Source organism: Myotis yumanensis, unplaced genomic scaffold, assembly GCF_028538775.1.
Source record: "Myotis yumanensis isolate MYYU_CA2020_CCGP unplaced genomic scaffold, mMyoYum1.0.hap1 SCAF_2, whole genome shotgun sequence".
Taxonomy (NCBI): domain Eukaryota; kingdom Metazoa; phylum Chordata; class Mammalia; order Chiroptera; family Vespertilionidae; genus Myotis; species Myotis yumanensis.
This window is the reverse complement of record NW_027223753.1, coordinates 50802260-50816068: the sequence shown is the minus strand read 5'-3', so window position 1 is coordinate 50816068 and position 13809 is coordinate 50802260. Positions and strand designations below refer to the sequence as shown.

Sequence of the window (13809 nt, the reverse complement as noted above, 5' to 3'; positions counted from 1 at the left end):
TTGAATGATCAGATAACTGGAACCATCAAACACATCACCAACCCAGTGTTTGAACATTTTATTGAGCTTCAGAGAGATCTGGCATTTCTGTGATTGAAACTCTACTAGAACCTAAACCCTGCTTTTCTTGATGCTAGTAAAGGACCCATCTTCTTAACTCACTGGATTTAATTACCTGCGTAACTGTTTACTGACCCAGTGTTGCAATAAACCTGCTGTTTGGTCAGTACATCAGGAATCAGTGAAATTGGTTTCTGAATGAAATTGCCAAAGAAAGACCTTTAGAGTCTAGCCCTATGCTAACATGGCTTTTTATCTGGTGACGCTATACTGCCGCCTCAGGATAAGAGTGTATTCGTCGGCGTAGACACCTTGATCTGTGTGCCAATGAGGGCAGAGACTGACTGAAGATACCATTAACAGCCAATGCAAAGATGAGTTGGCAAAGGCTGTTTTTTAAAGCTTTATATTGTGGTGGAGATACTAAATATATTTTATCTCTAGAAGTAAAATGTTTTCCTGGTTTCCCTCATTAATCATTTTGGTCAATTCAGATACTTTTCACTTAATATTTGAATATATAAATCTAATTTCTGACAGTGCCCTCGGTGGTCCCGGATCTGTCTCTTGCTTCAACAGTGGACGGAACAGACCCAGGGACACCCTTTCTTCCAAACTCCGGCCACTCTCCTGCGTCTTATCCAGTTACGACCTTCAGAACCACCTCCGGGACCAGCCAACACACCTTAACTCTTATCGCCAAACAACCACGAGCTCCCAAATTCGTCAGAATTATTCCACCGAGGTGGAGGCTGCGGTCAACCCCTGGCCAACCTGCCTCTGCGGGCCTCCCACACCTACCTCTCTCTGGGCTTCTATTTTGACCCTGAGGATGTGGCTCTGGAGGATGGGGGCCACTTCTTCCTCGAGTTGGCGGAGAAGTACAAGGGCGCTGAGCGTCTCTTAAAGATGCAAAATTGGAAGCCGCCCTGGCCTTGGAGAGGAACCTGAACCAGGCCCTTGTGGAGCTGCAGGCCCTGGGTTCCACCGCACAGACCTTAATCTCTGTGACTTCTGGGAGAGCCACTTCCTGAATGAACAAGTGAAACTCATCAAGAAGATAGGCAAGCCCTGGACGATCTGGCTCAGTGGATGGAGCATTGGCCTGCGGACTGCAGGGTCCCAGGTTCGATTCCCAGTCAGGGCATATGCCTGGGTTGCGGGCTCGATCTCCAGTAGGGAGTGTGCAGGAGGCAGTGGATCGATGACTTTCTCATCATTGATGTTTCTATCTCTCTCTCTCTCTCTCCCTTCCTCTCTGAAATATATGGGCGACACCTGACTCACCTCCGCAGGCAGCCGGCTCCCAGGCTGGGCTGGGCGAGTATCTCCTCGAAAGGCTCACCCTCAGGCATGACTTTGAGGGGTCCCTCTGCATCCCACTGGTGTCTGGCTTTGCCTGAGCCTCTCCCTGAAACTACTAGCCATTCTTTTAAACACCCTGAAGCCCTTTCCCATGCATTGGACCAAATGAAACAATAAAGTTTTTGCAGAAAAAAAAATCTAATTTCTCTAGTGTTTTTCCTCCCTCTGAATATTCTTTTTAGTTCGTCAGGTAAAAGATATTTCAGACCTAGTTTAAATAAGCAAATATATTAGTGATATGTGTGTAATCATCTTCAAGATTAAAAATAATTTTTATTTTTAATGAAAACAAGTTTGTCACCCTCTCTTTAAAACTACTGTCCAAGGTGGTACTCCCAGGTCAGGCCCAGAAACAACTGGAATTGTCTGATGGCTACATAATCACAGTTCTAATGAACTGGGCCACATGTATTTTTTAGGTTTCAAGGAGCAGTAAAATAGTATGATGTAAAGATTTGTACTCATACTGACTTTGATGATTCCTTCTCAAAAGCACACTTATATTTTGAAATTATTATGTTTGCTTAGGGGACATGTGTTGTTTGGAAGGTTGGAATTATGGTAAGACAGCTTTTGCAAACAATGTATTAGAAGCCATATGAAGAGTTTTAAAAATCATCCAGTAACGCCTATTTGGCTTGCAAAATCTGCAGCACTTCTACTAATAAATTTCAGTGCTTGTTCTTCTCACCTCTGATCGTTCTCGTTCCCCTCCATTGTGTCCTACGGATTGATCCATCAGATATAGACAGCTTCCTCAGCAGGAAGATGCCAATAAAAATCAAAGACCAAGAGGTAGAGTCTCTTGGAGCCATCACGAATTCCACCCTTTTCTTGTTGCTGATTTTTCCTTTTTTAAAGGCACACCTTTAATATATATATACTATTATCTATTTTTGGTTTTGGTTTTCATGAACGTAAACCAGATTCTTATTTCAGGCAGCAAAACCAGTTATTTCGGAAAAAGCCAATACTAAAAAAATCAATGTATTATTTGGTCACCTGTGGAATCCATTAGATCCCCCTCTCCCCTGCCCTTAAGTGCTTCATGGTTTTTTTATTCAGTCAACCTAAAACAATGCCTCTTTTCACCATTACCTGCCTGTTCTCGGTCTGCAGCATGGCAGTGCAATTGACCATGAGGTGCTTTGGCAATCGGAGTTCTTTTCCAGTTGGTTTGGGCTCCCTTTTCTCTTTCCCTCAGTCCTGAACTGCAGAGCATCGGCCAAGACAATGCTGTCACATCAGGAGGGGCAGAGGGTTTGCTAGGGTCATGGTCCTCTCAGCTTTGTGCCTTAGAAACACCTCCTGAAGCCTGGGGTTGGTGTGGAGACCAGACATGAGGAAAAAGACTTGGGAGGGCCTGTCTCTGGCTCTTCTCCCACCTCTGCCATAAAACATTCAACAAGACTGACGGGATGATTTGAGCTGCTTCATTGCCACCAAACTACACCCTTGAATTTGTTTTTTCTGTAAGTGATCTCGTGAGGCCAGTGGGGGCCTCTGTCTTGATTAATGACGATTATCCTCTAACAGCAGCTGGATATGGTGGCTTGGTGCAAGTTTTTGACAAAGAAAATTAGGCTCTGAAAAACATTTCTCATCAGAAACTGTAAGTATATTAAAATGCATTTAAAAGTTACTTCTGGGAAACATATTAAATAGGTCAATCATTTAATCATTTGTTAAATGTCAAACTCTATAAAATCATGGTATAATGTCACCCTGACATAAAGCAACATCAAAATTAGTGCATCATCTATAAAGTGAAGTATCATTTGCCTTTAAGTGACAAATTCTACTGCCAAAAAATACCATTATACTTCTAATAAGTGACATTCATTTTAATAGACCCTACAAAAATACAATATTTTCAATGTCCCCATAAAACATTTAACTTACAAATATTATTCTCAGAGCTTCAGTGACATCAATATGGGCTACTACTGTGAAAATCCTAATAGAGGACTTGAAATACTAGTGTGCAAAGTAAATTTATTATATATATATATATATATTAAAAACAGCTATATGGAAATATGAGAGATAATTCATACAACAACTTTGGGAAATTATTCTAAAATTTCAAATTAATATTTTAATCAAATTAATGATAAATATATAAAAGAAATGTCTTTAAAGGATTATAAAATGAATTTATTTTTTTATTGAGGAAAACAGTTCTAATGTAAAAATAACTAAGTCCATATGAACTCTGCTTGTCTTTTTCTCCAGTGAGACAAAATTCAGAATTTTATATACTTTAAAACTTTTTTGAAACAAAAGTATTTTCTCTATTTCTGCCCACAAAAACAGGCATTAACATGAATACTACAGGTAGACTGTTGCTCTGAGAAATTATATTTGAAGTTTCATATTTAAATACCAAAGTTTTTAAATCTCCCACATTAACTTTCTAACAGCAGTTTTTCTTAATGATAAATTTTATCAACCCCTAAAACTCATTTCAAAGTATTTAAAAGTAGCAAATTAGAGAAAGCAACACACAAATAAATTCCACATTTACAAGTAAAGAAATCACAAGGGCTACAGTTTATAATCAATATAAACTTGAAAGAAATAAAGCAATACTTTTCCTGCCACCCATCATCCACTGCTTAAATTTGTGGTGAAAAGATTTACCTATAATGACCTTTAGTCTGTGTTTTAACTCTGCAGATTCTGTAATTAGCTAAAGGCATTGAATAAATTAGTTCGTTCTAGTTTTTATTCAGGTCCCAGAGATAAATGGCTAATTTATGAAATATTTCACTCTGTGTTATGAGAATTTAGCAAATGAATATGGAACCAAATATAAACACTTTATACCATATGTACAGTTACTTTCATAAGGCATTATCATGTAATTTTTATTGAAAAAGAGTCAATATAGTAAAGTCTTATTTTAAGATATATTTTCTTTCTCAATCCGAGGTGTTTAGTTTATGAAAATATTGTTTTGCTCTATATTCTTTTTTTTGTGTATATGCCAACATATACCTTGTGCTAGAAATATTTTATGGGAATTACAATTCTTCATATTTGTATTTTCTATATAAAGGCAGATACAACATTGAGGCAGTGTTTCTGATGGAGAGCAGAATTTGTAAAGAGCTTGTGTGTGCTTCCGTGCTTCCGAAATCATATGAAATCCACTTTGAGAAGAAACTTATTTGGTTAAAAAAAACAAACAAACCAACAACAACAAAAAAAACCTGCACCAATGCACAGCCAGAGGCTGACAGTTAAAACTAATACATAACCACATGAACATCATATTTATATAGTTAACATTTGTAAGGATGATCAGTGCTAACATATAGTATTATACATTTGGCACTAATGTTTGCCATTGGTCCAGCAATTGGCAAAATTTGTCTCTATGTATAAATTTATTTTTGAACATTAGGTCTGGCTAGACGTTATCTTCACTATTTATAAAAAATATTCAGACAGTAAGCTCACGTTGAATAACTAGGTCTACTGTGTTCTGGAAACTCTTCAGTAGTAATACAGCTTTTTCATGTTCCATATGTACAAAACTATGTCCATTTGCCTGTAAATATGCAAATAAAACAGGGCAATCAATGCAAGACATTTGTTTATCACTTTATCACAGTTTCCAATCATAAGAGTCAAGGCAGTATTGAGCAACCAAAAGTTATCAGTTTAAAAATTCACAATAGAATTGCAATTGTGGAAACAACTAATTAATTTCACCCAGCTTCAACTCTATTAACTCAACAAATGTTTTTCAAGTACCTAGCAGGTTCCACCTAGGACCGTCCTAGTGTGGTCTTAGCCACTGTGCTAACTGCAGAAACGCACCGGTGAAGAACAGACATTCTTGAAATACGGCACCAGCTCAGTGTTGTTCTGATTTATTTTGTTTTTGCAGGAACTTAGTTGAGACGGTTCTAAAGTGTCCACAGGACCACTGCCTTCTTGTTATAAATCACTGATACAAACCCGTCTGCATGGTCAAATATTTCAGTCATGCAAAACATGACAAATCTTATTTTGACTCACTTGAAAGTTCTTACCTTGTACATTTTTATATTAAAGAGGTCATTTTTAATCCCCCCATTGTTAAATGCAAGTATACCCATTAACTACAACAGTGGTTCTCAATCCCATCCCAGGGATAAGGCACACTGACATTAGTGACAGTGGACATGCTCACCATTCTTCTAGTCAAGAATCCTCAAGCTATGCAATCAAAATTCATTTTAAGCACAATTAGCTTAAGGTTACTTTTTCAGGATTCAAATGGGCTATTGTTCGATATTTATTTCACAAAATGGATGTGCTTCTCTGTAGTGAGTGCTCATGGGTCTTTGGTTTTTCTCTACATTAAATTGCAGATTTTCTTGATTGAATGGATTTTATTATTAATAGAGAGAGAAGTGGATCCCATAAAGCTTTGCTGTCATGAAGGCCACAATAAAAGATAACCTTACTGACACGTGGAAACTGTGTGAGTGACAGCTATGTAACTGTTCTCCTGTAGTCTGAGACTCAGTTGATTTGGAAGAGCCAGCCCAATTGGCTGCTTGGCAAAGTACAAGTAATAGAGTCAGTTAATTGGCTGATTTTTTTCAATTTTCAGTGGACTGAGACTAATTTGGGGCACCCACTGCATTTGTGATTCTACCTTTTTATGCTCCCTTAAAATACGATTAATTTAATTTCAAATAACCACTCATTTAAGGTATTTCACACCTTTGGGTTTTTTTGAATTTAAAACAGCAATACTGTATAATCTTTATAACTTAGGTGAAAGTTGTCTGCTTAATTTATCACTAGTTCATTAAAATTGGTTGGCTAATGACATGTTAAAGAAGGCCCTAAAATATTGATTTTTTAAAAAACAACAACATCGTACATCTCTGAATAAGGAAAATACTGGGAAACAAAAACGTAAACTCATGGAAAAATATGTACAAATTTATTTTAAATTAAAGAATCTTTCTCTCTCTCTATATATATTATTTAATAACATTTACTTAATGCTATCAGAGTTGGCACTGGCTGTTTCCGTGGCAGGTAATAGTAGCTGTGTGTGTTCACAGCCCAAATTTCTTGCCTTAATTTATGGTACAAAACAGACAACTGGGTTTCATTTGATGTTATTTGATCAGATGGTGAAGTGGAATAGAGAATGGCATATGGTACACTCCGCTTTTTACTCTCCTGATTCTGACATCAGGAAAGTAGAAAACTTGGGCGAAATATAGTATGTTTATCCCACTATACTTTTGAAGGTCATACTAACTACTTTAATGCCTTTAATTTGGCCACAATTTAAATACCTTAATTTAAAATTTAACTAATAGTGGAATTCTTGAATGTCAAATCTTAAAAATAACTAGATTTGTGAGTGCTCAGATTTCTCTAGCTGCAGACTAAAAAACTAGAATTGCAATGACCTCAAAATTCACTGAGAACTTTCAGGGACTTGTTCAAAATTTAAATATTTCATTGTCTGGGGAGAAGGAATGCTCTAGTATTTGGAGCCCATGCATGGTATATTGTCCATTATCACATCTGATCATGGTTTTAGAAACTATTGTCATAAAATAATACGGCATAAGTGGTACAAAACTCAGATAGTCAACTGGTCATAGTTGTTAATTTTGAATGATACTTTTATTAAAAAATCTTTGAAGTAGGATGGTCCACCTCCACCATCTTGATTTTTTTTTTCCCAGTAAAAAATGTATGTCATATGCTGACAGCACCCAAGGCGTTGTGCCAGGCACTGGGGATAGAAAATAAGAGAGATGGAACACGAGGCTCCCATCAGAGGTGACCCCCCAGAAGGGGAAATAGCCATGGACATAACTAAAAATAATGTAGAAAATACCTTGCATGTAGTAAGCACTCAGCAAATGTATGCTGAATTGAATTAGCATCAGAAGAGATAAAGAATTAGGGTCATTCAGAAGAAGGAAGAGAAGAGGGACAATTTCTAAGAAAGCTGTTTCTCTGAGGAACTTAACAAGAGTTTCTTGGTACTCACACCTGGCAAGTGTGACTAGCAAGAGATCACAAGTCCTTGTCTAGTCTCAAGCCTGGAGTCTCCTCCAGCCATGGACAGAATGGTTGGCCATTTCAAGTGAATTCTGCATCAGTCCATGTAGGGAGAAGAGTTGATTCATGTAAGTAATCATTTTTATGAAAATTAAAAATATAAAAATATCTATGAATTTAGATGACTTTAGTATAAGAAGCAACCATAAAAATAAGCTAATGTGTAGGTAAGGTTAACTCATAGATCTTTTCTTCCAAAGGAAGAGAGAGAGCCCAATATGTAAAACATTTAAACAGACCTTTCTGGATAGAGAGACTGAGAGCATGAGAGAGCCAGGGAGAGAGGTGAGAGTTGGAGTGGGGATTATGCCCACAGACCAGTTTGCTCGCCAATACTTCCAACCCCATGGTTTTTATTATTATTTCTCTCAATACATCACTGAAATAATAAGACTTCTATTGCTTTCAGTGATTCGAACTGACATTTAATTGATTATGATAAAATAATGAACATTTTTCTCATTAAAATTATTACTATAGTGCCTCCTAACATAATTCTGTTCTTTTACAGTGGTTGCAAAGCCGTAATTTAGATTCCTATCAGGTTTAATTGAACTTATTTAAAAAATAATAGTGGAAATAATATTTAGTCCTAAATTAGAATCTACAGAAATGTTGAATTTCTTGTTCTCACAGTTTTAACTGTAGCTTAATTGAGTTTTTGGAGCCATTTGTGAGCCTTCTCTCTCAAAAGTAGAATATCTGCTAGGGCAGTGCCAGGAGTCTTGAGAGGAAATAGATTAAAAAGGAGAAAGCTTTTAGGGTAGAATCTATAAATTTGGCACCTGATCAAACAAAGGAATAAGAAACAAACAGGAATCTAACTGTGATGCCCTTAACAGAAAATGGACACCCTGGTGGAACAGCAAAGCTTAGCTGGGAAGACAATGGAGTTTGCGGTGCAGGGGATGCATGCAAAGGAAATGTTGATCATTATTTAGAAAGAAGAGATTAGAATTCAGGAGGAGGTCAGAGTGGCAGCATTAGCCACAGAGCTAAGGTTATATTGCAGCGTGGTATTACCCACATGAAAGGCTGAGAGATTGATCAGAAAATAAGTTTAAAGGGAGCTTGTGAGTGAAGGGAAATCTGACTAGGGGAGCAGGATATGGCTGCAGGCAGCTTTGGACACGCAGAGCAGAGCTGGAAGCTAGTGTTTGCCGTCTGTCGACCTGGGCATCCAGGAAAGTCTGTCTGTAATGAGGGAGGGAAAGGTGGGTGACACAGGTCCTAAAGGACGGGGATTTTTAGGGGGACCAATGCACTGAGGGGAGAAATTAGGCAGGAGGAGAGCAGGGAAGAGTCATCCTGAATGGGAGTATGGCAGAGTGCTCACAAGATAGCAGGAAATCCTAGAGAATCAAGTACTTTCTAGTGGCCGCAATGAAGCCTAACTTTGTGTAGCACAGAGGAAAGAACAGGGAAAAGGCATCGTCAGGCTAACTCTGGCCGTGAATCTGGGTTTGTTGCCAATGAACCAGGCTTCAAGACGTTCAGAACCACAGTTCAGTTTCTGAGTCAAGGTTAGGGAGGCCCTTTGTATAACTTAGCTTTTAATATAAAATTAAAGCCTCAGCTTTCAGTTTTCATGCTTTATAAGTACAAATGAGAATTGGAAACACAAGCAGAGAGCTGATTTCCCAGAAGAAATGAGCGGACTGATGAATTAGATCACCGCGTCAAATAAACATTAGGACTCTATCTGTAATTCTAGTCCCCCTAAACGTTTTGGATCTAAACCAGAGCTTTGGTGAACCTCAAGAGGCCGGCTTGAAAGACCACAACTAGCGACTACCTGGGAATGGCTTCAAAATCACAGGAGGAGTTTGGAAGATCAGAGAGCGTGTCATTTTGGAAAGTTATTAAATATCAAGTGAATTAATATATGTCAAATGCACAGGACACCCTATACCTGCTCAATCAATAAATGTTAGCTTCTACTATTAATGTCACTTCACTATTACTTTCCTGAAATTAAGAAATATAATTTTCAATAAGCCTTGAGAATAGAAGGACAAAATGCCAGAGGAAAGAACTTTTGTTTCGTGTTTAGTTAAGCCTAACTTTTTAAAAAGATGAGAATGTAAAGATCAGAGAGGTAAGGTGAAATAGCCAAGCTCACACAGCTAATGGCTAGGTGGGAACTTATGTCGCAGTAATCAATGATCTTCCCTCTTGACGTAATTTGTTTCACTGAGTGTTGTGAGGTTGTAACAAATGTTTTAGGTTTGTTAAATGCACTTTTGAATATTAATTCATTATTTCTTGATATGGAACATTATGTTAGGCCTGATGCCAAGGTGGGCAATAACAGAGGGAGTTCGAAGAGAGGTTTGAATGGAAGAAGATAATCTCAGTTCCAGGGAACCTTTTTCCATTCAGAAAAAGTGAATTTATATTGTTTGTTGAAGTGAATATGGCTCTCTGGCTTACATCTCCAGCAGTTCAGACGGGGAATCAAATAATTATGTTACTGCATCTGTGCAGGGCTTTTCCAATTAACATGGAGAACAGAAGAATCACAATATTTCAGCCAGTAAGGTTTTGTTGTTTCATGTGTGTGAATAGAAGAGCTGAGGAAATAAAGGCTGGTACTAGGCAATACTAACTGCAGAGTATATATTCAATGATGCTTTGAAAAAAAGCATATATTTTACATTTATGCATTTTATTATTATTTTTTTTTAAATCCTCACCCGATGCTATTTTTCCATTTATTTACAGAGAGAGTGGAAGAGAATAAGGCAGAGAGAAATATCGATGTGAGAGAAACACATGGATTGGTTGCCTCCTGCACGAGCCCCAACCAGGGCCCGGGCCGGGGAAGAGCCTGCAACTGAGGTACGTGCCCTTGACTGGAATTGAACCCGGGGTTCCTTCAGTCCACAGGCTGATACTCTATCCACTGAGCCAAACTGCCTAGGGCCATTTGATATTTTGAATATATATATTATATTAATGCAAAAGATGAGTTGAGGAATACATACTAAATTAATAAAATTTTAAAATATATTGCCACATTTAACTACATATATGTTTTATGTAAACACAGTCTACCATAGATTATAATAGAATATGTGTAATTTTGAGGAAATTGCAAGTAATGAACAATGAGAAATAAATGAATGACTTATTAAGATGAAGTTAATAAGAAAACAATCCAAGAAAAAATATATTCTGAGAACATTATCCTTTGAGAACATGTAATTAATGGGTTTCTGGCTTTCGCTGGTTTGAAAATGTAAAGGAATATTTTACTATGATCTTTGTTATTTATAGAAGATGTCTTTCCTTATTTTAATTCCACTTGTCATCTGTGCCACACATGCCTTTTTAATCACTTTTTTTTCATGATTTAGACATGAAAAGATTGAGGGTTTAATGAAAATAATATTTATAATTCAAAAAAAAAATTGGAGCTTTGCAATTACAGCTCCAGTTTACTGTAAAACACACTTGTTTCGGGATTTCATCCTCCTGGTCCTTCCTGGATTTATCTTTGATTTCCTTCTGGTAAATGTTTTGTTAAGTGAATGAATTATGGAGTTTTATTTATACTGCAGATTTTCTCCAGAGTCCAGATGACGCTGTAACTCTCCTAGGAATTCTGCTGTATCCTTATTATTCAAAGTTCTAAACTTAAAAATGAGTCTCTGAGAAATCTTGGCTACAGCGTTGGTGAGGTTATCCAATAAAAACAGCATGACTCTTTTTAGAATCCAAAAAAAGATATACAGACTAGATTAGATACATGGACATGTGATTTTTTTGTTTGATTTAAACTCACACTCAAGGGACAAACATTTAAAGGGCCAGTGCACATGTACTTTGTACGTTAGATATACATTCATACGTTAATAATTTGCACTTCGAACGCCTAAAGCTCTTGAGATGAGGAACAACTGAAAATACAGAGCTATAAGGGCAAGCTTTCATGTTGTCAAATCCTGACAGCCAGGCATTATCAGAAACAGTGGGAATCTTAGATAATTATGTTTCATATTAACTACCTGGAATTAATTCCCACTTCAGAATTTTAATGTGTTAGAATATTCTCCTTAAATATTAGGATATATATATTTGGGGCTGAGAGTACTGCATAATCAATACAACAATGATTCTATGCCAAGTCATTACATTTTTTTACTTTCTATAAAATATCTGAACTACAGGCTTTAAAGTCTTAGAGCATCCACATGAAAAATTTATATTGCACTTTTTATAGTGCACTTTTTAAAAATGAGAAAGTTTGAGTCTTTAGTGGCTTTTAATGTAGCTTAAAAAAATCTTCATAGAAACCTCAGAGGGCAGATAGGGGAGGGTGGAGGTAAGGGGGAGAGATCAACCAAAGGACTTCTATGCAAGCATATAGGCCTAACCAATAGACACAGACAACAGGGGGGTGAGGGCATGAGTGGGGGGGGATGGGGGGGGTAACGTGGGGATAAGGACACATATGTAATAACTTAATAAAAAATTAAAAAATCTTCATAGAATAAAACACAGATATAAATTTTTCTTCTGTCTTAAGTGCACACATGTACTGTGGCTTAATGTTTCATGAATTCAGGCTAAAAAAAGACACAAGTTAGAATAGACTCAACTGAAGATTTTGCGAATTATTTGTGTAGTAATGTAGATATAGAACTGTTAATAAATAAAGATATTTACTTGGTTATCCGTTCTGATTTTAGAATGTCTGCTTTCTTCTTATCAAACATGTTGACGGAACATCTCTAAGAAATGAATTCCCTCCCTCGGTTTGCAAAGCAGTTCCCTGACGAGCTACACTTTATTCCTTTTACTTGTGCCAAGAAAAGAATAACTGTAAAAATCACCGTCTCATTTTCAGAGGGCTCTTTGTAGCCAGATTGCTGTCTGTTTCGGTGAAAAGCTAGGTCTTAAAAGAAGACAGAGTAGGAGTTCATTTCATTAAATATTTGATTGTCAGCTCTTTCCTACCTCTCTTCCTCCTTCGTTTTCTGCTCTGTGTAATTTTGGGCTTGTCTACTTTCTGGACTAGGCTGTGTAGAGGCAGGGACTTTGTTACAGTCCCCATTACATTGTTCACATTGCTCGGCACAATACTTTGTACATAGTGGGCATCTAATGTATATTTTCCAAATAAATAAATAAATAAATAGAAAATGTGATGACTATGATGCCATCAGTAAAATTTGCTACAGTAGCATCAGGCATTTGTAATTGAAGAAACTCACATAAGTTATTTAACCTCTGCCAACAATATATATCTTGCAGGTTTGTTGCATGATATAAATGAGATCATATAGGTGTTTAATTAATATTATTTTAATTTCAGCCAAATTATGGAAGTCAGAGCCTGCCTAACGAACTTGTCTTTATTGGTGTTCATGTTTTACTTAATACCATGTAATTGTTTTGATTTGCAAAAAGTACCATATTTCTTAATTTTTTAAAAAAGTAACCCATGCTGAACTTTATAGATTAGAATAAAATGAAACAATAAAGATATGCAGCGAAACTCTGGCATATAAAACCAGATACATTATTTAAAGTTATTTTTGGTTGTCTTCTAATGAAACTGTATTTCTAAAAAATCCTGTTCCTCAAATGTATCATATCATTATAGGCAATAATGTCTCTGGACACTAAGAGTCAAGTGATCACTGCACACCCCCCGCCCCACACGCCAGGGTCCCCTTACCCACCTGCCTCCCAAACTTTCTGTTATTTTTAACTTTTAACCAGCAATTAAGATCAAATATAGAAAAGTGTTAACTTATTTGGCCTTGTTGGGGAATGCTTTAGTGACATTTCCAAATATCTTAAGTTTATTCTTTAAGGGTCTCACACTTCACTTTAACCATAACAAAATTTTCTCACTCTTTACTTTTTATAGCTTTTGGGGGGAGAACTTCTATTTATTTATTTTTTTTTTAAAATATATTTTTATTAAAAAATATATTTTTATTGATTTCAGAGAGGAAGGGAGAGGGAGTGAGACAGAAACATCAGTGATGAGAATCATTGATCGGCTGCCTCCTGCATGCCCCCCAACTAGGGATTGATACCGCAACCTGGGCACGTGCTCTGACTGGGAATTGGACCGTGACCTCCTAGTTCATAGATCAACCCTCAACCACTGAGCCACGATGGCCGGGCCTAATAACATTTTTTATGACCCATGTGCTTTCACTCTTCTATAATTCAACTGTACAGAAAATGAGGCTATGAGGGGTCAACTCTCCTAGCACAGTGCTCTTTCCTTTTGCCATGCTGTCTTAAAGCAACATGACTTACTAATCACAG

At 37.0% G+C, this 13809-nt stretch overlaps 1 protein-coding gene across 9 annotated transcripts in view; it reads right to left on the bottom strand.

The window, feature by feature from the left end:
- Positions 1–2843: 2843 nt before the first annotated feature.
- Positions 2844–13809, bottom strand: part of LRRC7 (leucine rich repeat containing 7) — a 493923-nt gene continuing 482957 nt past the window's right edge. For 8 of the 9 annotated variants that reach the window (XM_070405356.1, XM_070405358.1, XM_070405365.1 and 5 more), the window contains one exon: positions 2844–4981. In XM_070405356.1, the coding sequence (XP_070261457.1) occupies positions 4874–4981 (108 nt within the window). In that variant the 3' untranslated portion in view covers positions 2844–4873. The remainder of the gene's footprint in view (positions 4982–13809) is intronic. The other variant, XM_070405362.1, reaches the window with a different exon arrangement.